The sequence below is a fragment of the Rhipicephalus microplus genome, chromosome 6 (assembly GCF_043290135.1).
Source record: "Rhipicephalus microplus isolate Deutch F79 chromosome 6, USDA_Rmic, whole genome shotgun sequence".
In the NCBI taxonomy this organism is placed as follows: Eukaryota; Metazoa; Arthropoda; class Arachnida; order Ixodida; family Ixodidae; genus Rhipicephalus; species Rhipicephalus microplus.
The window spans coordinates 70,798,865-70,824,254 of NC_134705.1; the positions used below are offsets into that span (position 1 = coordinate 70,798,865).

At 46.3% G+C, this 25,390-nt stretch overlaps 1 protein-coding gene across 1 annotated transcript; it reads right to left on the reverse strand.

The window, feature by feature from the left end:
- Window positions 1-12,959: 12,959 nt before the first annotated feature.
- On the reverse strand, window positions 12,960-16,082 carry LOC142765889 (uncharacterized). The gene is made up of 3 exons (XM_075867695.1): window positions 15,736-16,082; window positions 15,462-15,567; window positions 12,960-13,016 (listed from the first exon to the last, which is right to left on the reverse strand). Exons 1-3 carry the CDS (start codon window positions 16,080-16,082, stop codon window positions 12,960-12,962), a joined length of 510 nt encoding a protein of 169 aa, XP_075723810.1.
- Window positions 16,083-25,390: the final 9,308 nt, after the last annotated feature.

The window sequence follows — 25,390 nt, forward strand, 5'->3', positions numbered from 1 at the left end:
ATGGAGTGCACATGAAGGGAGCTGGCTTCCTACGCGCGGTTCTTTGCCTGCGTCTCACAAGTGATAAGTGGAGCTGCACGCCATCCTATTGCCAGAATTTGTTATGTCGCTACGAATAGATAAGGGTCACCGCATCCACCGGCGGACAGTGTCGTAGGTGCAGTTTGAGCACACTTTTCTATTTTCGCCATTGCCGAGCAGTGGCTCTTAGCCATTGAGTCATATAAAAGGTTAAAAGAGGATACTTCCATAGGCCCCTATGAATGATTTCGGTTCGCAGCGCACCAAACGGGTGTAAGAAAACTTTGCAGCCTCAAAGATGACAGACCGCAGAAAATACTGCCTCGAAAGCCATTTTGTAGTGACTAGGAATATCATACAGCCTCCGATACCACTTCTAAGTGCGTGCTCGTCTCTTACGCCATACTATAAGTTTTCTTTAACGCGTCGTCTATATGTCTCGATGAGTTGCGTGTAATCTGCACCGTTAGAGCTGCAAGTACACGATGCCAATGTGTGTCTATGCACACAATTTAATTACAACAAGATAATGATTGGAGGAGCGAGAACTTTCATTTTCAAGTGATATTCTTGATAAGCACATGTCCACTCTGATAATGTTCAATAAACACAGGCACAAAAAGAGGCACATAACAATGCAAGACGCGAAAATACAGTTTCCATGTAATGAATATAGATACACACAAGAAATAAACACATAGGCGACAATATAACAAGAACCATAGCAAAATAAAACTGCAACAAACGCACACAACTACACATACAGTGCCAACGCTACGTTGTTGGCTACGTTTCTTTCCCACCTTCGCTCTGATTTTCTTCTGCACAGTTTCATCGCTTTTTCACAAAAAAAGCGGTCACAAGCAGTTGCCACAAAAAAAAACAAAGCAATTTTAGGTGGCATGCAAGCCGTTAACGGGGCAGGAGTGTTTACTCAAAGATTATGTCCTAGCTTTAGCTAGCAAACATTTTTTCTAGATTCACCACTTCTATTTATCGCGCACGTTAGAGCTTCAAGCAATTTGTGAACGCCACAGATAACAATACTGAGAATAGCTGCACTTTTCGCAAAATCTCACTCATGCAGTGACATCAAATATATCTCTAGCGGCACAAAGAAAAACTAACAACGCGAGCGGCGACTCAATTTCTTGAGCCAAGAAAGAATTTTCTCGTAAGCGTGCTGCGAAGCATTCCAGTTTGCTTTTGTGTGAAGCAATTCACGAAATATGCGAGAAGAAGAGCACAAAAAAGATCGCTGCGCCAAACAGCAAAATGCCAAAAACGTTAGGTAAAGGCTTCAATGACAAATGCAACACTCACTTGACGCAGTATTGATAACGTTCGTACCTACCAGCAGCCAAGCCGGGAAGTAGATAAATGACGCACGCCAGGCAGGCCCCGGAAAGTCGGCACTAGTTTCGGTTTCAAGGAACATGCAGGGTCCGAGCGGTTGCCGGGCATTCTACTATACGGCTGAACGGAGTGAGGTGGATGTCAATGTGCCTCCTAACCTCGGCCCGGGTTGGGAGGCACATCAAGTGTCATCTCGTTTTCATAGTGGCAGCTGTTTACAGTGTACTAGAACACTTCCAGTACACTCTAGTTAGGGCGTCATCATATCACACAATACCCATTAGGATTGAGCATGTTTTTAGTTACGCCGAGATTCATCGTTGATAACCGCGTCTAATTTCGCGAAACTATCGAAAAGTGTTCATCTGCCTTATTCTTGTTCATCTCGTTTTCATTTTGGCGCTGCGCCGTACGCGTTTCGTGCACGCACTGTTATCTGGTTGCCTTTCACGTGCAGCCTCACCTGTGGCTTGCTCTCAAGGTTTAAACAGATTGTAAAAAAAATTGCCCGCAGCTTCCCTCGGGGGAACACTGAGGAGGATGCGGAGCATTTAGTTGGTTAACGGGGTGTTAAAGTGCGACTTACTTGGGTCGATGGCTAAATTGGTTAACGTGGTTGTGAAATGGGGTGTTAAATTGCGACTTACTTGGGTCGCTGGCTAAATTGGTTAACGTGGTTGTAGGAGGGGTGTTAAATGAGTGAACACGTACGACACGTATCCCGTTTTCGAAAGTCCGGGTCCTCTTGTCGACGCTTACGTTTCAAAGTGGCCGAATCCGGTGCTGCTGCTCGACGCTGACGTCTCCCAGCGGCTTCACGTTCTCTAAGTTGAGCATCTTCCGCTCGACGCCGACGTTTACGTTCGGCGTCGCGAGCTCTTCTCCGCGCTGCCTTGTCTTCGGACGACGACTTAGTTGCGGTTCCGCCAACACTTTGGCCGGCGCTGGTCGAAGGGACGTCGATCATTGCGACCTCGAACGTCGACGCGCCGTACAAACCAACCGACGAGCGGCAACTGAGCGAGCGAGCACCGACCTTGAGTATATATACAGCGCGACGGCGCATGCACTGTCAGCTGTCGAATGTTCGAGAAGGGGGAGAAGCGCAACGGCACATGCGCGCGCGTCAGCTGCCGATGTTCTCGAAGCGTGACGGCGCATGCGCGCTACATTATACAGCTAGCGAATGTTCGTGAAGAGGAGAAGCGCACGTGGTGTGTAGAGGAGGAAGGGTGCACCGATGGTGGAGGAGTGAAGCGCGCGCGGTGTGTAGAGGAGGAAGGGATGCACAGATGGTGGAAGAAGGAGGAGGAAGCTTGCGGACGGCGCCGCACTACAAGCCTCGAGTATTAGATGCTCCGCATCTAAAACGTTTTCGCGGTGAGAATCTTATCAGAACCGACAGAGATTCATTGACAACCTTCGCGGGACCAAGCAAGTCAAACGCAATGTCTTTGACCGAGTGCTATAGTGTGAAGGCCGATCGTGAACAGCCACCTTTCTATCACATTAAAGGTAATGTGATGGCGAGAATTATATATGTATGCTATCGAAAAACTCGCATTTGCTGCGGCATTCATGTTTTCTAGGAGCTGTCGGCAAACTATCACGCTTTCGCATGCATTTGTATAGCGTTCGGATTTCTAATGTTTGAATATATAGTTTGTCACGTGGCTTTCAATTTATTAGAGAGTCAGCGTGAAGAGACGTCTGCCCTGTTAAGTCCCCGGTACCACTTTAATGCGGTGTGCTCAGTTTCATAAGAGTTTCACTTTTGCCGAGGTTTTCATAGAATGTTAACAAAGTTGTGTCATAAGTTCATTGACACTTTTGATTTCATGCAGCTCCTTCGAAAGTGTAATGATGCGCACAAAAAAAGTATTTTATGTCTACTTCGACCATGCATATTTCTTGCAGCGCATATTTTATTTCGGAAGATATCCACCCCTGATCACGCAGCATGTTCACTGTTACGAATCTGGAATAAGTTCTTTTAACAGCTCACTTGGTCGTCATCATATCACACAATACCCATTAGGATTGAGCATGTTTTTAGTTACGCCGAGATTCATCGTTGATAACCGCGTCTAATTTCGCGAAACTATCGAAAAGTGTTCATCTGCCTTATTCTTGTTCATCTCGTTTTCATTTTGGCAGCTGTTTATCACCCGCGGCTAGGGCGCTTGCAAGGGCATAATATATACGTGGGAAAAGCACCATATCATGGAGGCACACCGTAGAGTGAGACTCCAGACTCATTCCGGCCACCGGAGTTTTTTTTTCTTTTTTTAACGTGCCACTTAAATCGATTTGAAGTGCACACGACGTGAAAACAATGGACAGAGGGTGCACACACACCGAGAGTCACTTCTGTTTACATTGAGCGTCATACTTTCGTACGCTTAAAATATGCAACACCGACAAGCCTTAGCTGTCTATCATTCTTGCACCAAAATCTCGGCACACTGTTACTGCGTTTCGCTCCCGCGGAAATGCACCTGGCGTATGTGGGAATCGAACTCATGACTTCAATCCTAGGATCCCAACATCTCATCACGCTAAATTTCGGTGGGTATTGCTTGCAAGACCTGTACGTATAAACGCTCAGTGCGAACCCGCAGCATAAATCTGTTTACACAGAGCGGTGACGAGTAGTCTGCAGCTATCAGCTGCATGAAACACTTGCAGGGCGATGTTCTTCAGCGTTTTCTAAAGCCAACGGGTGAGTACAAGGACTTGGACTCATTATTTGAGCAGGAATTGATTTCGCATTAGTACATGAATCAACCTAGTTCTCTGCATGTTTGATTGGACTAACAGAAGTTAGGCATCCCTTGTTTAATTGGTGTAGATGGCAGCCAAGCTTCTGTCAGGAAAATGTGTTTATTGAGGGGCTTGAATTTTATTTCGCTCGGGTACATTTTTTGAGCTTCTTTTACTTTTGTCGTGTAGATCAAATGATGTCAAGTAATTATAGGCTGCTTCTTGCTCATGAAATTCTTGCAGCCGCTATTTGAAAGTTTGTTAGTGCTTACTTCTAATAATGTCACTCAAATACACGTGATGGCCTAAAATGCTTCAAAACATTATTACACAGAATGTTCGTCAAGCCAACGTTTTGACAAAGGAACTTTTTTTCATCCCGCCGACGCCGATGTCCTGACGAGGACAAGTCGACTTGCCGAAACACTGTTACCAGCGAAGTTTTATCTCAAAAAATGCCCCACCGTGGTGGTCTAGTGGCTAAGGTACTCGGCTGCTGACCCGTAGATCGCGGGATCGAATCCCGGCTGCGGCGGCTGCATTTCCGATGGAGGCAGAAATGTTGTAGGCCCGTGTGCTCAGATTTGGATGCACTTTAAAGAACCCCAGTTGGTCGAAATTTCTGCAGCCCTCCACTACGGCGTCTCTCATAATCATATAATGGTTTTGGGACGTTTAACCCCACATATCAATCAATCTTTCTTGAAAAACTTCTCATCACTTCAAGCTTCTTCATTCCTCTGTACTTTAGTGTAGTTTGGTGCCCAATTTTTGTAAGAAAACTATTTGCATCGTCATAACACACGTGATTTAGTCAAATGCAACGTGTCCTACTCGCAATTGATGATAAGTTTCGGATTGGCTCGGATATTCTTGGTTCAATATTTGCTCATTATGTCCATGTGTCAGTTGTAAGTTGAAGCTGATATTATATATTGGCACTTTCAGACTACGTGTATGTGTGTTCTTATGTGAAACGTGTTATGAAAAAAGTTCATTTTATTTGTGCTGAATGAGTTTCTCTCGTACTGAGGCCTGAGTCAGCTTAACTTTCGCCTCTTCAGAACACACGAACAAAATTTGGAAAAATATCGATTATAAAAATTTTACGCATGGGTCCCATCGCCCAAGCAGCCAGCGGGTCTGAAAGAAGGCACTGGCGTCTTTCGCTTGTGTGCGAAGTGGTAAAGGAAGACTTTCGCCGCGAGCCTCCTCTTCACGAATTTTCGTCCTCTCCCTCTATTTGGTGACCTCAGCAGTGACCTAATCAAAGAAATTTTCTGTTCGTGATTTATTTTTGGTATGATACCCGGCAACTGCCAGTGGTAAAGCGGTGCTGCCGCTGCTTACTGGCGGCAGTGAATCCGTGGGAGAGATTGGGAGTTTTCGCCTCCTGCACCAGGTATTATCGGCCTCACATGAAACGCGAACAGCGGAGCGCGTGGCACAAGCCATATCAATGACATAGTGCGCACCATCTACCAGTCAGACACAGACAGACCTGCACGTCCGGTTGATTGATTGACTTGTGGGGTTTCACGTCCCAAAACCACCATATGATTATGAGAGAGCCGTAGTGGAGGGCTCCGGAAATTTCGACCACCTGGGGTTCTTTAACGTGCACCCAAATCTGAGCACATGGGCCTACAAGATTTTCGCCTCCATCGTAAATGCAGCCACCGCAGCCGGGATTCGATCCCGCAACCTGCGGGTCAGCAGCCGAGTACATTAGCCACTAGACCACCACGACGGGGGCCGCACATCTGGTGTGGCAGCACTTCGCGTTCCCCCTATAGTGCGATATTTCCGCTTGTGTTCCAGATATGGTAATGGTATTTGAAAGGAACAAAATAAAAAAATACAGAGGTTAAACTAGTGCAGCCAAAGGCGTGTATCCCTTACAAAAATGGACTTCGAGTTTCATTTGACCACGAACCGAGGCCTTCTTGACTCAATTGATGGTCAATTAAACGGCATCTTCTGATGAGTGCACTCAACGAAAATTTAATTGAGATGGGGTACGAAAATGTCAACTCACTCTCACTGTTTACATTTTTAATTGACATACATTAAGAAATGTTCAATTGAACCGCAGTCACTACAGTTTTAATTGACATGCGTTAAGAAATGTTCAACTGAACCGCAGTCACTACATATTTAATTGACGTGCGTTAAGAAACGTTAAATTGAACCACCGTCACTACACGTTTAATTGACTTAGTACTGATCACTCTCAATGAGGGATAGCTGATTATGGATTTTGACACCTATAGCTACATCAATATTGGGGGCCCGACGCACAAAACGTGTGTGTGTGTGTGTGGTACGCAAGGAAATGTTTTCAGGTACTAGTGTCCGTTGCACGTGTTTCTGAATTGCGTGCGTGGATATTTATCTAATACACACTAGCGTGTAATATGCATTTTCTTTATCGACGCGAAAAAAACTTGCCTTCTGGGATTAGCAAAAGTATTGTTCATTCGTTGTTTATAGCGATGCAGCTTCTGTGAATTGAGAGACAGGGCCTTTATAATTATTACACTTTATATTACTTTAATGTTATTATAATGATTTATTCAATAAAAGTATGGCAAACACACGGGGAAGACATATCGTGTTAGCAGTTCTCCGCGAAAAGATTGCATATTCGCGGCGTCTTTCAAAGGTCGGGCCTTTTTTCGCCTGCTCTCGACTCTGCTGGGGGACATTAGTGGGCGACGGAATGCACACTCCATTTTTCGAAATCTCGACGGTCTGACCAGTTTTTTCCTTTCTTTTTTAGCAAGTCTAGAGCGGTGGTGGTTGCACGTGCAGAGAGGAACCATGGGGTGTTGGCGACCACTGAAGGGGTAAAAAGGCACCTCAGCCTTTTTGGTGTTGCGATCAAGAAAGTAAAACGAGAAAAAAATAATTTGTAAAGTGTTTAACACTGCGTTATGAAAACTTGAAACTTAGTTCTCAAACAAGCTTCACAGTATTAGCTGCCAGTTACACCCGCGTGAAGTGAAAGTTTGAGATGGCCGCTTTGCGCTTGTTGTCTATCCCTCCATACGGCACTTCTTTCTTCACAATCGCTCACCGGAGTCACACGTGTGGGTCGTGCTTTTCACTTGATTGTTCTTGCCCTGATTTCGGGGAAAGTGAGATCCGTGATTTACGCAGACAATCTGCTCAAAAGGGAAGAAGCTACTCCGCTGTATGTGACGCAACTTTTACGGTACATGGACGTTTGTGCCGGCGGCACGGCTGTTCATCAGACCCAACATCGCAACCTTCCAGCGGAAAAATGGACAACTCGCTTACATGCAAGACTCCAGCGCAGCTTCCTTTCTGCAAACTACAGAAATGGACGCCGTCACCTTGATTTGTGATCAACATTAACTGCAATTGCTGGATCTGCAAACCACGTGCCTCACTTCATTATTTTGAAGGTAAGTTTGCCATTTTTCATTGGCTTCATACGTTCTATTCGTAAGTTAGGAACACCGAAAAACGTATTGGGAGTAGGATGTTAGAATATTCAACTGCGTAATTATTCGGGTTTACAATATTGAGCCCTCCTCTCCTAGATACTTTATTTTCATAACAAAACATTCTCTCTTTTTTTGCATTTCTTACAGACAGGCCTCACCCTAGTGATTCGGAAACAGGTGCTCCACTAACTAGATGATCCTAGTCGTCTCTATTGTCGTTTTGGTAAAAATAAACAAAGATGCTAACAAATCTGTGTTTTGCTTCTTGGATTGAACAATTTATAGAACACCGTGCATCACTATGTACGTGCGTGTGTGTTATTATTCATGTGAATTGTGTACCCGTGTCCTAATTCGTGATTATCACCCAGTTTATACCTTCTTTGAGGGACCGAACATGTTTCCAATTGAAATAACGCACGCGACAAGAAATTGCCGCTCCGGAGAGTTTTCAGTGATCACACCGATTTTATTTCTAGCAACTGCTTAAAGAACGAACTGCTAGCAGTTAATTCGGTACCACTTCTGAAACAAAATAGTCAAGTGACGAATTTTCAGGAAATGTTAGCGTGAGTATTTGAAAATTGCATAACATGCTTGCTTATTGATTTGGACCGAACACAATAAGAGCTGAATATACACTCCCCTAAATTGCTTCAATTGACACTCGGTACAGAAAGTCACTAGCTGGTCAATAATTCCTTTTGACTCGCTCAAAAGACGCGCAATTCATCGGAAAAAATTGATATTCAATAGAAACACGGTGGCCAATATCCTTGTGTAACACAATAGGAAAACTCAATAGACGCTTAATTTAAACACAGTACATCCTATGGAGAAAAGTCAATTTAGCCTCATATAAATCTCTATAAGCATTTTTGTAAGGGATTGTAGCATGGTTCGTCATCACGGAGTCTTTATTCACGGAATTCCTGGCAAGTTCTCATTATAGTAGATAAAATTCGGTTCACGATGCTGGCAATTTTACGCTGTTTCACTTCGTGCGGGTAAAGCGAAACGATTTGCGCTCTCTCTTCTGAAGAAACGCTTCGCATTTCCATTTGAAGTGAAGCCTTTTCCGGTCGGTCACTGAAAGAATGGTGCACGTGAAGCAGCGCTGGCAAACGAGATACGACGATCGTTTCAAAATAAACTGCAAACCGATTCTATTTTTTTTTATCTTGCCCAGACACTGACTGCACTGCGACGCTGAAGTAAAAGCAAGAAATTGCGAGTGATAGTGTTACGATCAAAAGCGCTTGGCACGCCCACGATGGCCACCACTATCATTATACGAAAACTAGGGCAGCCACGGAGATAACGCACTCTAGGGGGATCGCGCAGAGCTGCCAAGCCGGATGTGCACGCCTGTCAATAGGGACGACTGGACGGCCAACACTGTACTGTTTCTAATGCTTGAAAAACGTGCCCCGCTGTTTGGGTTGCATTTGACGGTGATAGTACGGTATCGCACACATTTTATGGCATCTCCTTACTGCTGTCTGTACTTTTTCATTGCCGTAAATGCTCATGAACTCGGAGCATGCCAACGTTTGCCATCGCGTCAACGCTATGTGCACTTCACTCGTATCCGATTCATGCCTGATCCCAGCCCCGTAGAGTTTCCTAGAATTAACTAGTGGGGACTCTGTCGCTGCGATCGTTCAGCGACCATGGGAATGATGGGTAGTACACACATTTGCCAAGTCTCCGTACTTGCGGGCAGCGAATCTTACTTGCGGCTTTGTTTATTGCTGTGTTTCGGTTTTGTTTTGAAAGAAAGATTCAACCCTTTTGAACTTCGTGACCTACTTTGGAAAGGTAACTCTAAAAGAATAAGGTGGTGAAGCGGAATCGCTGAACATTTGCTGATTTTTGTTTTGTGAGAAAACGGCTCCAAGTCCCACGAACACACACACAGAGCCAAAAGCAGGCAAGAAGTACAAAGATTGGACAAATGTGTGTACTACCCATCATTCCCATGCTCGCTGAAGCGCCGTGCTTTGCAGCTCCTATAGACACTAGCGCCGAAGTTCCCTCTAGTGTATAATAGGAAGCTCTATGCCCAGCCCGAAGTTATCCCACTGTGCAATCACAGACGATAAAGACGAATGCAGGCGACTATCACGTACGCAAAAACACGTAGACATATAATGCACTTGAAAGGGTACTGTCGTAAATAACTAGTGCGCGCGTTTCCTTGAAGCAGCAAGTGACCTGGTTCTAGTAATGTTGGTGTTGCCATCTTGCGACTGCGGTGAAGCCAAGGAGTCCACCTTGGGTGAAGCTGCGTAGCTCAGCTGCTTTTTGGCCCGAGTGACCAGTCTTGTCATTTTTATGTTACTCAATATCTTGGCTTGCTTTCGGGTACAAGTTGGCTCGATAAATAACTTTAATGTTATTGCGGTCGTGGTGTGCCTGTCTCCTTCGTTGGTCCATGCACTGGCCTACGCAACGTCAACAATGGGACATTTACGATTCCTTAACGATTATCATTATTAGAAGAACAAAAGATCTTCTCTGCAAGCACACGCCGTGATCGCCGCTTCATCTGCTGAGTGCGACGCCAGCCTTCCGGGGATGATGAAAGCCTGTTTATTATGCTAATTCAAACTAAACGGGGAGGATTCCTATTCCAGGACACAAATGATAATTTCTGCGACAGCCGAGGCTCCGAGAATGACGGCTCGGCAGACTTCGGGAGCACCGTCACGAAGGGTACCTTCCCACTGCATGCTCTGAGGTACGGGTGGACGGAAGGGTTGGAGAGAGGAGGGAAGAAAGCGGTGGAGCACTCTACGGTAACGTGAAACGTTGTGGAGATAGCGATTGAAATTCAATCTTTCAACACATGGTGATAGAACTTTATGGCTAGGTTGCGTGAGCCGCCGCCCGATCTAAAAGGCACAGCCGTATACATCCATCCATCGCTGGAATTTATGATGAAAAGATGCGAGATGGTGGTACTTGCAATGTCACTAGACGGATGGACAGACGGACGGACGGACGGATGGATAGACAAGCGTTTCGTTGTTTACCGATAAAAGCCTGTGAAGCTTGGCCCCACTCATCATCATCCACTCCGTGGATATGCTGCGATTTTTTTTTCTTGTCCACCGCTTTATTATAGTTGCCACTAACGATCCATAGCACTATACGCCATATCAGCAACAGTAATACCCGTGCCACACGGGCAGAGAAAATGTAATTTACCCCCGAATGCCTTCAGATTTATTGCCACTCGCGCGGTGCCACGCGGGCGAACAAAATGGCATTCATCCAAATGCCATTCGAATACCATTCGCCACCAACTGCCTTCGCCAGAACTCAGTTGACTGAAAAATGCCTACTCTCGACGACACAGCTCGCGAAGTGCGATTTACCTGAAAGTATATAAAACAAATCATATTGAGCCAAAAATGAAATTTCCCGTCTTTTATTTGCACTAAAGTCTTAAAAAGATGCTTTGAACGTTATACGAAGAAAATAAAGTATTGATAGTGAAACGCTTGTCAACATTAGCAAAACTTTGGCAAACAAGCATGCAACACTGGTATTTTCATCGCCATCGCCATCGAGTTCACTTTCTCCGTGACTTTCTCTGCTTTTTTCATCAGTTTTCATTCTTTGCTTTCCAATCTTCTGCCAACCCGCACGCGTCATTTCGCTCTGCTTAAACAAAGAAGAAATAAAAGAAGAGATGACGTGTCCCAATGAGCGCGTGAGCTGGACACAAGAGGAGACGATGACTTTGATTACGCTCTGGGTAGGACACCTCTCAGGCCTTCGTGGTCAAAAGCGGAACGCCAAAATTTACTCTGCCATTACGGAAGCGCTGGCCAGGTACGACATCGTGAGGACGCGAGCCCAAGTGCATACTAAAATCGAAAATCTGTGAAGCAAGCACACGTGAGCATTTTGACTTGAATATCATGCCTGTGTACTGCCGAGGAGCTTACGCCGTGCATGTCAATGCTGCCACCAACCAAATGACGATAGTTATAGCGCGAGAACAAAACGACGACACAGAGACAAGGGCACTCCCTGTCTCTGTGTCGTCGTTTTGTTCTCGCGTTATAACTATCGTCATGCCATACCAACTAGCCCAAGCTGCCACACTTCTAACGAACCAAATGTTTGCGGAAAACGGCGCGAAAAAAGCTCTACCCCTTACGACCATTTAGGTGTGATTTGGCTAGGTGTCCCACATAAAAACACTTGCTATGCCTATTTAGTTGTCAATTTAAATAAATTTGTACCCGCGTTGATTGTATTGCCTTTCCGGGGCAACATTAAAGATGAGTTAATAGCTCGTCCTTATGGCCTTTCTCAGGTGCCTTTATTGGCCAGTTCAGTCGGAGATAAAATTTTGAAGCAATGAAAAAAAAAAAACCCTTAGAAGACAGGATGTTCCTGAAGCCAACACTTTAACAAACGGACCTGTCCTCAGGAATTAAAATCCTACAGAATACAGGTCCACTTGTGAAAACATTAACTCTAGACATACCTTGTGTACCTAGGATTTTTTTTCTTTATAGTGCGACTACCAATAATGGACTCTGTGTAAGTTGGTGCAGTCGTCTTGCCATTGGATACTGTTATCAAATTGGATTATCACACGCAGTATGCACAACAATTCAACCTATTCCACTGTTCAAAGCCTGGTGTCATAAGATGGTGTCATACACAAGCCCAGAGAATCGTTTCGACTTGCTTCTGTCACTACTACTAAGCTTGCACTTTCGTTTATTACAGATTATTCCCAAAAAACAGAACTACAGCTTCTGGTGCAGTCACGTGGCCATTTTATTGGCGAATCCACTAGTTCCTTGGGAGTCTGCCGGTAAATGACGCTACACTTGCTGTTGAAAGCAACTGCGAAAGCCTCTCCGTTTCACAGGTTGGTATCTACCTAATATGTGCCGATGGGTTACTTGGTGAACCACGACGATTTCAAAAAAGCATTGCACAAATGGACATCATCACACACATAAAATTGCAATGTTTGCATTGCTTTATGTGCGTAAATGTGTATTTTTCTACTGCTTCGTCAGCATGTACATTCCCCTGAGCACTGGTGCAAGTTGCAACGAATGGTGTCTATAATAGGTGTCCAGCCTTTGTGACATTACTGTTAATATTTATGTAACTTTTCGCAGATCGTACGCAGTATGGAAATGGGGAATGAATTGAGCGAGCTTGAGCTTCTTGGCAGTGAGGCCAAGATGCAGCTAATGATAGAAATGCCAGAATCTTCAAGTGCCACCGTTGCCACAAGTACTGCTAATTTAGAGCAAACTGCAGCAACTGGACCGGCGGAGACAGCTGCACCTGCCGTGGAAAGCCTTACGCAATGCAGTGAATCGTCACCAGCGGAAGCTGGAGCAACTGCGGCACAGCCAGCTGCATCAAAAAAAAAAAAAGGACACGAGCTGGCCCCAATTCTGCAATCATGGAAATGGTTAAAGAGCAAAAGATGTTCAGAGGAATGTGGCAAGAGTGAAAAGCACGAGAACTCGAGCTACAAAATGAACAGCTGAAGCTTCAGAAGGAAGCAGCTAAAACGGAAGAAAAGCTGATTGATATTCTTCAAAAGTTCCTTGAATAATGGAGGCCTTAAAGAAATATTTATTCAATAAATACTAGTTTGCCTTTGTAATTGTGCATTTCTTAAGAGATACAGTACGAGTATTAGGCAGCACTGATTTCCGTGCAGCCTAATAAAAGAGCCCTGCTACTATGTTTTAATAGTCTCCAAACTTCAGAATCGCAACTTACACGCTACATCACTAAGTGAATGCAAAAAAAATCAAAATTGTTGTAGGCAAACGAGTTCTATCGAGCTTAAGAAATCAAAATAAAAGCCGGTGACATAAATTCGCACACCAATTCTTTGCATGTCGCAATAACCTAGAGTCCCCCTACCGTGCTTTTATTGGTGCCTTCACACCTACATTAATGCTGTTACCCTGACATTTGATAGCAAATACCGCTTTGCTGACTGCAGTTTAGTATGCACTTTTCCCACCGAGAAATTAAGATGTCCTGGTGCAAAAACCGAAGGCTTGGCATATTGAAACCAATGCGCTTATGTACGCTTCTAGAATGTTCTCACTGGGCAACACTACATTGAAGTTGTAATGCACAAATTCTTGCATTTTTATTCCTATAAACAGTATAAAACACGTTTAATAACTCTAAAAACATCACATGATTGTGCAACTCTTTATTAACTCAACTAATCAAACTTTGATTGATTGATTTGTGGGGTTTAACGTCCCAAAACCACCATTTGATTATGAGAGACGCCGTAGTGGAGGGCTCCGGAAATTTTGACCACCTGGGGTTCTTTAACGTGCACCCAAATCTGAGTACACGGGCCTACAACATTTCCGCCTCCATCAGAAATGCAGCCACCGCAGCCGGGAATCGAACCCGCGAGACTAATCAAACTTTCACTTCTTTATAAGAACTATGACAATGACTAAAAAAAGCCACAAAGTGCAGATTGACAAACGTTTGGCAAGTGACTCAGAATAAACATACTAAATAAATATCTGTGCAGCAAGCAACCGAACACTGAGGTCATGCACGTGGACTAAATGTGCATCAAAAGTGACTAAAAGACGGGAAACGGTTGTATACTAAATGAAAAGAAAGGTTCGAGATAAACCATTAAAATATATATACAAGGATTTCAAAAATGCACACTTCACTATAAAAGTAAAGACTACAATATTACAGAGAAATGAAATACAATGCACAGCCGCCTGCCAAAATGTGCAGGGGATATAGGCGTCACTTTAAAAAAGCCATTTGAATGGTAAAAGCTCATAGAGTTTGCTGCGTTACTTGTTTCTTTTGAAGCACAATAATGATAAATGACCTTGCCTTATAGAATACAAAGTTATGAGCAAAAGACTTATGCATGATATACAAGTTGGTTGAACAGTATTTGGAGCAATTAAAAAAACACCCTCTGACAAAGGCCTGATCTCACACTTTCAACGCTTTTGTGAAGTAAAAAACATGTGCCATAAATAGCAAACAATAAAAACATGAGGTGCTTGGTGATGCTTTGAAATCAGTGAAGCAAGTACAGGTGAGAATGTGCTTGCGGTTATTAAAAAAAACAATTTAACAGCTGATAAACAGATCAAGTGGTCTAAATTTCCGGAGCCCTTCACTACGGCATTCCTCACGATCATATCGTGGTTTTGGGTCATTAAACTCCAGGTATTATTTTGTACCACGCACAAACATACTACAGCTTCGACGCAGTGTATGAAGGCCGTAAATGGTGCATATATTCTTCAAAAACAGTTTCACTGCTGCAGGCACAAGATTACCTCAGCTACCTGAGACTGTGACTGACTGCTGAGTTCTAGCAAAGAAGTATTTCGCTAACGCTTTCCTTACGTCTTCACTGTTTTTGCTAGACGCGTTTGATGCACAAGTTGGCTGCTCGTAAGCAGCATTCCACATTGCTCCTTCTTGTTCCCAATGTGGTTCTACGTGTTCCTGAAAACCTTCACAGATGTTATAAAGAACACAACATGCCTTAATAACCAGGGTAGTGGTGGAGAGCTTGCGCTCCATGCGTTTCATAATGAAACAAAACCTGGCTTTCAAACGGCCAAATGCATTTTCTACAATCCTTCTGTTATTTGACAGATTAGAGTTGTACGCCCTTTCTTGCGTGTCAGGCTGTGCATTCGCATATTGTTTCTGCAGGTTTGGTGATAGAGCAAATGCCTGGTCACACAGCACTATTGGAGGCACACAAACTCTTTCGATTGTTGCTGTTGGGCGTTTGAAAGATCCGCTTTCAATAACTTTGCAGAGTACGGATCTTCCGTACACAAACGAGTCGTGGCACCACCCTGGGGAGCCGACGTTTGTGTACCTGAAGCGGTACCAGTGGTCCACTAGAGCCAGCAAGATCATGCTATACCTGCAAATATAACAGCAATATTGCAGTCAGTACTGCTAATTATCCAGAAAACTTTCCAGTCACACACCAACATATTTCATTTGAAACACGTAGCATCGACTGTTAATAAATGAATACACTAAACGTAAAGACAATTTAATGAACGATGAGCAGGCCTTCCCAACTTACCAGCCTTTGCAATTGTAGTAGTCCGAAGCATAATTCTTCGGCGGTGACACTGGAAAGCGGCAGCCGTCGAGCGCCCCAACACCTTCTGGGAATCCTGTGACTGCAAAAAATTCCCTCATATGCTCCTCCATGTCGGTTGGCGAAGGCATCTTCACCCAGTCGTCCTCCAGGTTTTTCAGTACGGCCGTACAGAACTCTTTGTAGAGCAAGTTCACAGTAGAGCGGCCAATCGCGAACAATTCGGCGATAGTGCGGTCTTCGGCAGCAGAGCACAAGCGGTAGAGTGAGACGGCTACTCTTTTTTCTACTGATATAGCCTCTCTCATTGTTGTGTCCACCCGCTGCATGTCGGTACGACACGACTCCACAATGTAACGAAACGTGGCAGCCGAGACGCGAAAGCACCTTTTGAAATATGCTTCTCCAAGATTTGGTAGCGTTTCTTCAAACTAGTGCTGACTACGACGGAAACACCACCAAGATCGAGGCATTGTGCTCAGCAAAGACACTGCAGCGATCAGGTTGAAATGGTTTGATATTAATTGAAGTTCAATGTCCTGAAGCTGGCGCATAATAACTCGTCTCTGCTTCAAAATTATTCGCTCTTGAGCACGATGCTTTGCACGGAAACGCACAAGTGCTGCCGTGAAAAAACGAACTCTGCGAACATCTTCTTCTGAGAGATGCGACAGGTGCGATGCGACAGGCGCCATTTTCTTTTTACGCTGTGGATCTGACTAGTGTTGGCTTAGGTTGCTACGGTCGGCTGCAACGTTGTAAAACAAAGCAAGAAACTAAAACTTAGGACAGCGTAATACGCTTATTTCTACATTTGATGATTATCTGATGTGTTTGAAGCTTGCAAATGCTTCTTAATTTTTTTATTGCTATTCACTCAATGCTCAGTTGCAAGGTGCTGTGATCGACATCATCAAGTCAAATGTCATTCGCTTTGGACGTGTAGCAGCGCCGCCGAAAAAAATGTCATTCGGGAACTGAAGGCCTTCGCCACCGAATGTCATTTTCTATGCCCGTGTGGCACGGGTATAACAGCCTCAGGACATGTACCGCGATATTATTCTCCGAGCCTCACTGAATGACTCCGCGATTGCTCGATTCTATGGTTGCAGCCACGGTGGTACTCTTGTTGCAGCCCTTTGTAACTCGATTATACATGCGACGCCCAGCGCGTGGACAATTAGTCGACAGCCCCCTCCCTTCAACGCAGCCAGAGGTAGGCGGTGGCGCCGGACAGCTGTGGTAGCTGTGGTCGCTCGCTGCCTCCATACTCACTGCTCAACGCTGTTCGCGTTCCACCTCGCATGCGCACCGATACGCGTTCCATGAAAATGCGCAGTTCTCCGGCCACTCTACTTGAAGTCGTTGGTGCGGCGCCCACTTTCAGGCACGATCGGCAAGCCGCACCCGTTGCGGCGCGTTCATGGTATGTTCAATGCTGTTGCGGCCGGCTTTGCGTTTGCCACATTCGCCGGCTGCTTCTTTCGACACACCGTCGTGCTCTTAAACTGCCAGAACAAAAGCTACTTGGACACGCTCACACCGTTCAGTCGAGACGCCTCTTCTGGCACGGAAGCCGCTGCTGTCATCGAGAGAGTAGGTTTTCGTTGACCTGCGGCTCAGCCTATGCCATGACAGGAGTCTTCTTCAACGGACCGCATCACCTTGGGAGTCGTCAGCATTGCACCTTCTAGCATCGACAGGTTCCACGTTGACATCGAAGCTCCGCGAAAAGTGATATGTGGCCGTATACAGCGCGGTTCAAGGTCCGGCGCCTTCGGAGACAGTTGTATCGAATGAGGATAGCCCAAAAAAGACGCGACCTGCTTCAGGATGGGAAATATGGTCGTCATTCATGGGTGCATCCCTTGCAAACGTTCCGGAGAACCTTCGAGGGCCATGGATCCAGGTTAGTTTGCATGTTTTATTCCGGTATATCAGAAATCAGTTCTTTATATAGGAGGTTCGAGCGGTGCTGAGAGAAATATTGAAGCATAGCCGGTGATGTAAATGGCAATTTTGCAAGAAAATGGATTTGTTTCGCTCTCTGATGCCCTTGCGCTGAACCGAGTGTTCAAACAAACATTATTGTGGTTTGCATTTTGTAGGTATGATACTTATTCCGGCGTATTAAAGGGCCACTCACCAGGTTTGAAAATTTTTAGATGACAAGCGCAATGCGTTGACGAGGCGTTCATGATCATGTCTGCCAAAATTTGCAACGCTACGCGCCGCGTAAATGTGTCAAATTTCAAGGTGAACGCTGCTCCCTCTCCCTTTTTCCGGCACACGCCTAGAGAATGAGTGCATGACCTAGGCGTATGAATGGCCCGACGTATTCGGCGATGCAATAACGTTGGTCCTCTACGTAGACGACTCTGCTCTGGCGTTGCAGATAGTGGCACGTGCTATGGCGAAAATTATTTATTAGGGCATAGGTAGTTTATGTAGTTTGTTGCTTGAAAAGATCATAAAACACTAGAAAAATAATGAGACGCAATAATAGAACGTGAGCGTCTTTTTTTAAAATTTTTCTGCCGCTAATTGCAACGAGATGCGGGGCTAATGTGTCGGCGTTTCGCATGCGTTCGTATCCCCACGGCACGGTGGAGGCCCCATGGTCAGCGCATGGAGCAGATGACCGCCGTGGAAGGCTCCTACGCGTTCGCGCACTCAATGTGCTCATCTATTCCACCATGTCTAAGCCAGCGTTTCCAAACGATCTCGCAGAAACATACAGAAGACCACAAAATAACGCTGGTCAACAAAGCAACGCAGCTGGCGTGCTCGTGGTTGGACTTGTTTGGGCACGTCATTGGCACGTCCCCTCTTGGTAGGATGCCGGAGAGGGTGGGGAAGAGATTTGGCTTTCGAAGGCTACGCGGAGGAGCGGCAAGAATTTCGAGCTCGCGTCGTCTCATCCTCGTTTCGCGCCGCTTCGAAAAACCGGGTTTCTCCGCTCGCGAAGAACCGATTCAAAACATTTTTGTGGCAAAATGTTCCTCTTTGGACACCCAACAACTTCCACTTTCTAACAAAAATTTGTATGGGGTCTGGTGAGTGGCCCTTTAAAAGGATGTCACTGTGTTTTTTCTTTCTTTTTCACAATATGGTTGATGGACACCATTTTTTGTGACATTTTGCGTATATCGTGCCGCCGGTGCGAGTCACGAGGTCTTGTTTTTTTCCTTGGAGATGAGTATTTTCTCCACGCCCGTCACATTAGGGATTATTCGAATACAGTACGCTAACTTAAGGGAGGTTGCGGGAGTAGCGTTATTGTTCGTCATTCAATGGGAGCCCGCAAGACGTGGGTTTAGGACGAAGGCGCAATGCAAACACGAAAGTTTGAGTACACTTTTCGAAAACTCCCCATTGTTATAGTTTGTGTTAGATACGAAAACTTATGTACGATGGGCCAGGCGACGATCGTACTGGTCGTCCCCCGGCTTCTCATCGGCGTTGCCTTGTCTTGCGCACTAGTCGCCTCTTGACAAGAGGTCTTGGTCTCGCGCCATTTAATCGGTGATCTCTATTATAGGAATATTTAGTGTTGTGTACGTTGCGTCCGTAACGGCACTGCTTGCGTACGAACGTCACGTTTCTCGTAGTGCTCATAAGCACAACTTCTGTGGTTGCACTAAATGCTACAAGTGGTATTCGTATTCAACACTGATCATGGATGCGCTGTGCGTATTACTTGAACTTCGCAACTTTTACGGCGCGCAATACTCGCAGATTCAATCGCGACGTGAAATTTTTAGTGTAACATCTGTTGTTCAAGTGCTCGACTCATGCCTCAATGAACCCGGTCCCTAATTGTACGGACTTCGAGCCTGCATGCGTGGCAAAGCTGTGGGAGAGGTTCCACGGAGAGTGCGTCACGTGTGTCTACAAATGCATGTGTATGCCCGCAACCAGACTGTGCGTAGCTTACACAACGCTCCGTGTGTTACGCTCTCGCGATACCGCGAACAAGCGGAAAACGAGAAAGCATATCGGATGCGAAAGCGTCCAATCCAGACAGCAACAGCGAACTAGATGCGAATTGTGTTTCCGTCGCCTTGAACGATCTTGATGTGCGCCCTAATGAATGGCAAAATATTGCTTGAAGCCTGTGAGAAATCCTGAAGTCGTGCCTGACAATTTTAGAGCGGGAACACGTTATAGTTCCTTCAGGCCACTCGTAAAATGATCGACTTAAGAAAGTAAGCTTGTCCTGTAACATTGGGCAGTTTTCGAATATCGTACCACAGGCCTTTGCGTTGCGGTCGGCGCCACGTCGCTTGCTTCGTAACGTAAACAGCCGTTCGCGGTCTGCTGGCAGAAAATCTGACATAGCGTGCTGCCCACAAAAAAAAATTACTAGGCAGTTTTAGAATACCGCCCCACCGAGGTGGTCTAGTGGCTAAGGTACTCGGCTGCTGACCCGCAGGTCGCGGGTTCTAATCCCGGCTGCAGCGGCTGCATTTCCGATGGAGGCGGAAATGTTGTAGGCCCGTGTGCTCAGATTTGGGTGCACGTTAAAGAACCCCAGGTGGTCGAAATTTCTGGAGCCCTCCACTACGGCGTCTCTCATAATCATATGGTGGTTTTGGGACGTTAAACCCCACAAAAAAGAAGACGAGAGATGTTTTAAAATACAGTTTGCAAGCGCTGCGAGCGTTACGGGGGTATCGAGCACCATATGAGTTTTAGAATAGCGTTTGCCCGACTGCAAACCGCAACCAACGCCTCCTAGAAAAAATTTGCCTGGTACGCCGCTCTCTTCTAAATTGGAAGCCTCCTGCCAGCACGTACGCCCCGCCGCGGTGGTCTAGTGGCTAAGGTACTCGGCTGCTGACCCGCAAGTCGCGGGTTTGAATCCCGGCTGCGGCGGCTGCATTTCCGATGGAGGCGGAAATGTTGTAGGCCCGTGTACTCAGATTTGGGTGCACGTTAAAGAACCCCAGGTGGTCAAAATTTCCGGAGCCCTCCACTACGGCGTCTATCGTAATTAAATGGTGGTTTTGCGACGTTAAACCCCACAAATCAATCAATCCTGCCAGCACATAATCTCGGAGGCAATGCCTTCTGCACTGTGTTGCGACCAGCCGCCGCGCGAGACCGCTCGCCTCCATACCGCTTAGTCACGTGACATCACGGCTGCTTGGAGGCAACTGTGAGAGCATTTCTGTTCTCGAAGAGGCGGTTGTCGGAGACGCTCACCTGCGTACCTAAGAAGGAGGGCAAAACCAGAGGGTAGGGCACCGCATTCTTGACTCACGTTCCAGACATACTCTTTTCTTTAGAGGCGTTGCCGCAACGCACGATCGAAGTGAAAACCGTAGCCTCGAAACAAGCGTTTGTGGGCCACATGTGGGCCACGATCGCCGCACGCTATTTCGAATTTTCTTCGGGAGGCCCGCAAACGCGAACGCCGACTCGCTTTACGGCGCATTCGCAGTGGCAGTGACTGCACCACGAGGACTCGCGGTGCGCTATTCTAAAGCTCCTTATTATTAGCGTGCTGCCCGCAAAGCTGCTTTGCAACGAGCGTGCATCATATTTTGCAGGGCCTACGCTATTCGACAATTGATATGGCGCCCATACGCAAACGCTACGCCTTGTTACGTTTCGCCCGGCAATTCGTCTAGGCAGACGCCATTGTGCGTGAGCCGGTCTACTGGGGAGGCTCTCAACACTTTCGGCGCCCAATCTGCCAGACGCTGTTGAAGATTTCGGCAATTACCCAGACCATGCGGCAAGCAAAGGCGAGTTCCTGACTTTCAAATGCGGACCCTTTCGTCGTTCCTTTGAGCAGCAACGGTGCCTGATGACCTGGGCGACTCATCTAGCGAGGGGAGAAGCTGTTGTGACCAGCGCCAGAGCTGACGGGGGAGCGGCGCTCTTTTAATCCTCAATCAAGTAGCCGACCGGCCGGCTGCCTATGCTCGTCAGGCATTGTCCCTGCTAGCTGGAGGATGAGACGTCATGTCGCCACGACGCCGTGAACCGATCGACAGAGGACAACAAAGACAGCATCTTCTTTGGAAGAGACCGTGGCGGCCGCCGCAAAGCGCCCCACTAATTGAGCGAACAGATCGGCGGACCCTTTGATGTATGCTGTCAGGAGCTTGGTACCTCTCGACTAGCGGCACACACACGACGAGGAAGAACCCCGCTGGAGCCACCTTGCAGTGCAGTGATCACGACTCAATATTAGACGTTCACGTGGACTGTGCATGCTCGTCCCCCTAACCTGATGTTTGTGTGTGTGATTGGTGTTCCACTCAGAGAGGAGGTGCCCGACAAAGCTTAAAACAACGCCGCAGAATGCTGGACGTCGCTCTGAACCATGTAACGGTTCCACCATCACGCTCGTGGTTTGTGAAATCACGAGTGTGGTTTTTCTTTGCTATAAATAAGTGTAAATAGTGCCTAAAACCTGTTTGTTTCTCGTATCCTCTTCTTGTCAGCGTTCGTTTCCTCCACCCGTTTACACCACGCTACCACAAGAGACCGGGTAGACCACCATTCGCAACAACTGGTGGCAGCGGTGGGATGCCATCACGCAACTTCCTCCTTCGACTCTTTACAACTGGTTGGCAGCGGTGAGATGAACTTCACGACATGGTGCTGTGCTGTGGTGAGTGCTTGGTCTTTGCTTTGGCTTTCCAGGCTTCAATTGTGTGAGTATATTAGAAGCTGGATTTTGTGTGAATTAGGGAGATTACCTTTTATGAGTTTTGAGTTGTAGGGATCACCTAATTATGTGTGAAATGCAAGACCAAAGCCAAAGTACAACGGCATTCATGGCGTGGAAGGCAATGCTAAGAGATGAACTTTTGGCTGTGTGTAAGCATCTAGGCATTGAAGTAGAGGAAGGAATGGGCAGGACAGCGATTGTCAGGCTGATCTCGCAAAAAGCCAGTGAGGAGGAGATTAAAAACGCGGTAACAATTTTAGAAAAACAGGAAATGGAGAGCGAGAAAGAGAACGGGAAAGAAAAGAAAAGGAAAGAAGGGATAGGAAGGAAAGAGAAGAAACGAAAAGGATGGAACAAGAGCAAGAGAGAGAGCAGTAGAAGGAAAGCCTGAAATTAAAACAGGAAGAGTGAAGAAGATCAATACAGTGCCTTAGATGGTCTCAAGTAAATTCGAGGATCCATGCATTCGAAGAGGGTGAGGATATAGAGAGTTATCTAACCACTTACGAGAAGGTTTGCACAAAACTAGAGCACGACGAAGACTATTGGTCATTCGCCTTATTAAGTGTTCCCCCATGCAGCTTAATGGGTGGGATACACTACCTTTCCGAGGAACAGTTCAATAGGTACGATGTAGCTAAGGCAGCTTTACTGCGGTGCTTTGGCATCAGAGTTGAGAGAAAGCGAATTGAGTACAAACTCACGAAAGCTCCCGTGAAGAACGCACGATGGTGTGCTTGTAGTAAAACCAAGCCTGAGAGAGGTCCGCGTGTCTCTTATCGCACTAACGTGGATAGTGAGCGAAAATGGGAGATAGAAAAACGGGAGCGAGGTGAAGAGCGTGAGCGAGCACTCAGCCTAGAGATTGAACTGTCGGAACAAAAAGTCAAGGCAAGGCGGCGGAAGATTCAGCCATCGGCAACTGTAGCGCATGAGAAGTGCGATGATCAAATGAGTGAGGTGCATTGCAGAGCCACAGAGAAGGCTTGCACGTGTGAAAATAGCAGAAGTTTCGAAGACGAATCGAGTTTGAGCGCTGCGAACGATGCTGCGTTGAGTAGAGAGGCCGGCAAAGGCCAGAGCGAGTGTGATGAGGTGCTGTGCCAGTTAAATGCTAGCGAAACAGCTAGGATAGCTGTAGAAAAGCTGGTACAGACCTCAACTGTGTTTTCGCAACGGTGGATCTTGCAAATGAGGTCGAAGACATCAAGAACACCGGAGAAAGCTCAGGAGAAGCAGCAAATGCAGAGAGTGAAAAAAACAGTACGGTTGTCGACAACTCACATCAATGCAAGCTAGAGTGTTTAAAGGAAAACAGCCGCACTGTTCCTAAGAGCGTCGAGCTGTACGCCAGTCTAGAGTGTGAAATAGATGATTTTTTTCAAAAATCATTTAGACGGCGTGGCGTCGACAGCTGACGAGTGCTGTGAGAGGGTAATGGAACTTAATTTAAGGAGCGATTGGAAGGCTTAGAAACGAACCGCGAAAAGCGGCGCAGACGAAAGCGACGTCGGAGAGCTGCGTGCGAAACAAAGACACTAAGGGTGTAAAGAAAAGCTCGACATCTTTGAGCGTTGTGAACAGAACTAGGGGTTCTGCATCGGCGTCAAACTCAGTTTGCATGCGTCCTAGCTGCCGGAAGAAAAGTGCAAAGAAAGCGGATTCGCAAATCGATTCTCGTGTAAAGCGCCAGTCTTCCGATTCCGTCCACAGCAAGTTTCATGGTGCGCCCTTGAGCTGTAAAACTAACGATGACTCAACCCGCGACAAATTTCAAAGAAGTGCGGGACAGGTCAGTCGCAAACGTCGCCGTAAAAGAGGTAAACGTACGCGTGCGACAAAGCGAAGGTATGAAAGAGGTAGCAAACAGCCAGGCGAAAGAAAAAAGGGTAGGTCAGCGGCCCGTACAACGAAAGGTTCGTAGTGGCGTACAATAAGACGCCAGCGGCGAAGCGGTAGGCCCCAACGAAGGCCCTCGCGACGGAATTCACGGCAGAGGTTAAAAGCTTTCCGCGGACAAGAGTGTCGAAGGGGTCTTAGGAAAAAGGCCACACTAGCGAACCTGATCAGGGCAGGCTGAAATCACGAATGATGCGTGACCGCGCTGTTCAGCTTGTAGGACGTGCACGTTGTGGTGCCGGGCGTTCTGAAATTCCGCCAAGACGGCGACCACCGCGTGTATGACTGAAGAGGGAACGACAGGTGTAGGCTGGAGAATCGGACACAGAAGCTTTATTGGAAACATATTTGTTTGTTTATATTTGATTTTAAAGTGGTGTTCCGGTGGCATCTCCACGGCTAGTTTGCTTGGATACTTTTTCCCTTTCTAGATCTTCTTTAAAAGCATTATAAGTGTTTTTAGTTTAGTTGTTATGCGGAAGCAGTGGCCCGCATCAGTCTGCCTACTGCCTGAAATTAGTTTTCTTCGAGATAAAAGCATGTTGGTCACGAATGAAGATTTGTACGCCCACTAATTTTTAAATTGTGGTAGCGTTTTCGAGCGGAGCCGGAGTTTGTATGCCTCGTACCTTTTTTTGGGTAACGCGAAGTTGTCGACCGTCTTACAGAAGTAAATGCGCATTCCAAAAAAAAAAGTTTTCAAACAAAACCAAAAGCGATTTTCGAAGTGCTTGTGTTGGAGAAACATTTGGTACAGTAGTTTTAGCGCAAAATTAACGCGTGTTTTGTTAGATGCCCATGACGTGTACGGCGTCCAGCGTTATTTTTCATAGCGTTTTGGTTTTTTGAATATTTACGTTCAGATGAGTGTTTAGGGATACCTAGGTTAAAGGAATATTGCCTTTCGTTAGGTGCGTTTTCGTATGCTAGCGCTCTTTGGATGAGAGTATGATGTCGTGCTAGGGCGCACAGCAAAACCTACAATAATTGCCCAGACCATGCGGCAAGCAAAGGCGAGTTCCTGGCTTTCGAATGCGGATCCTTTCGTCG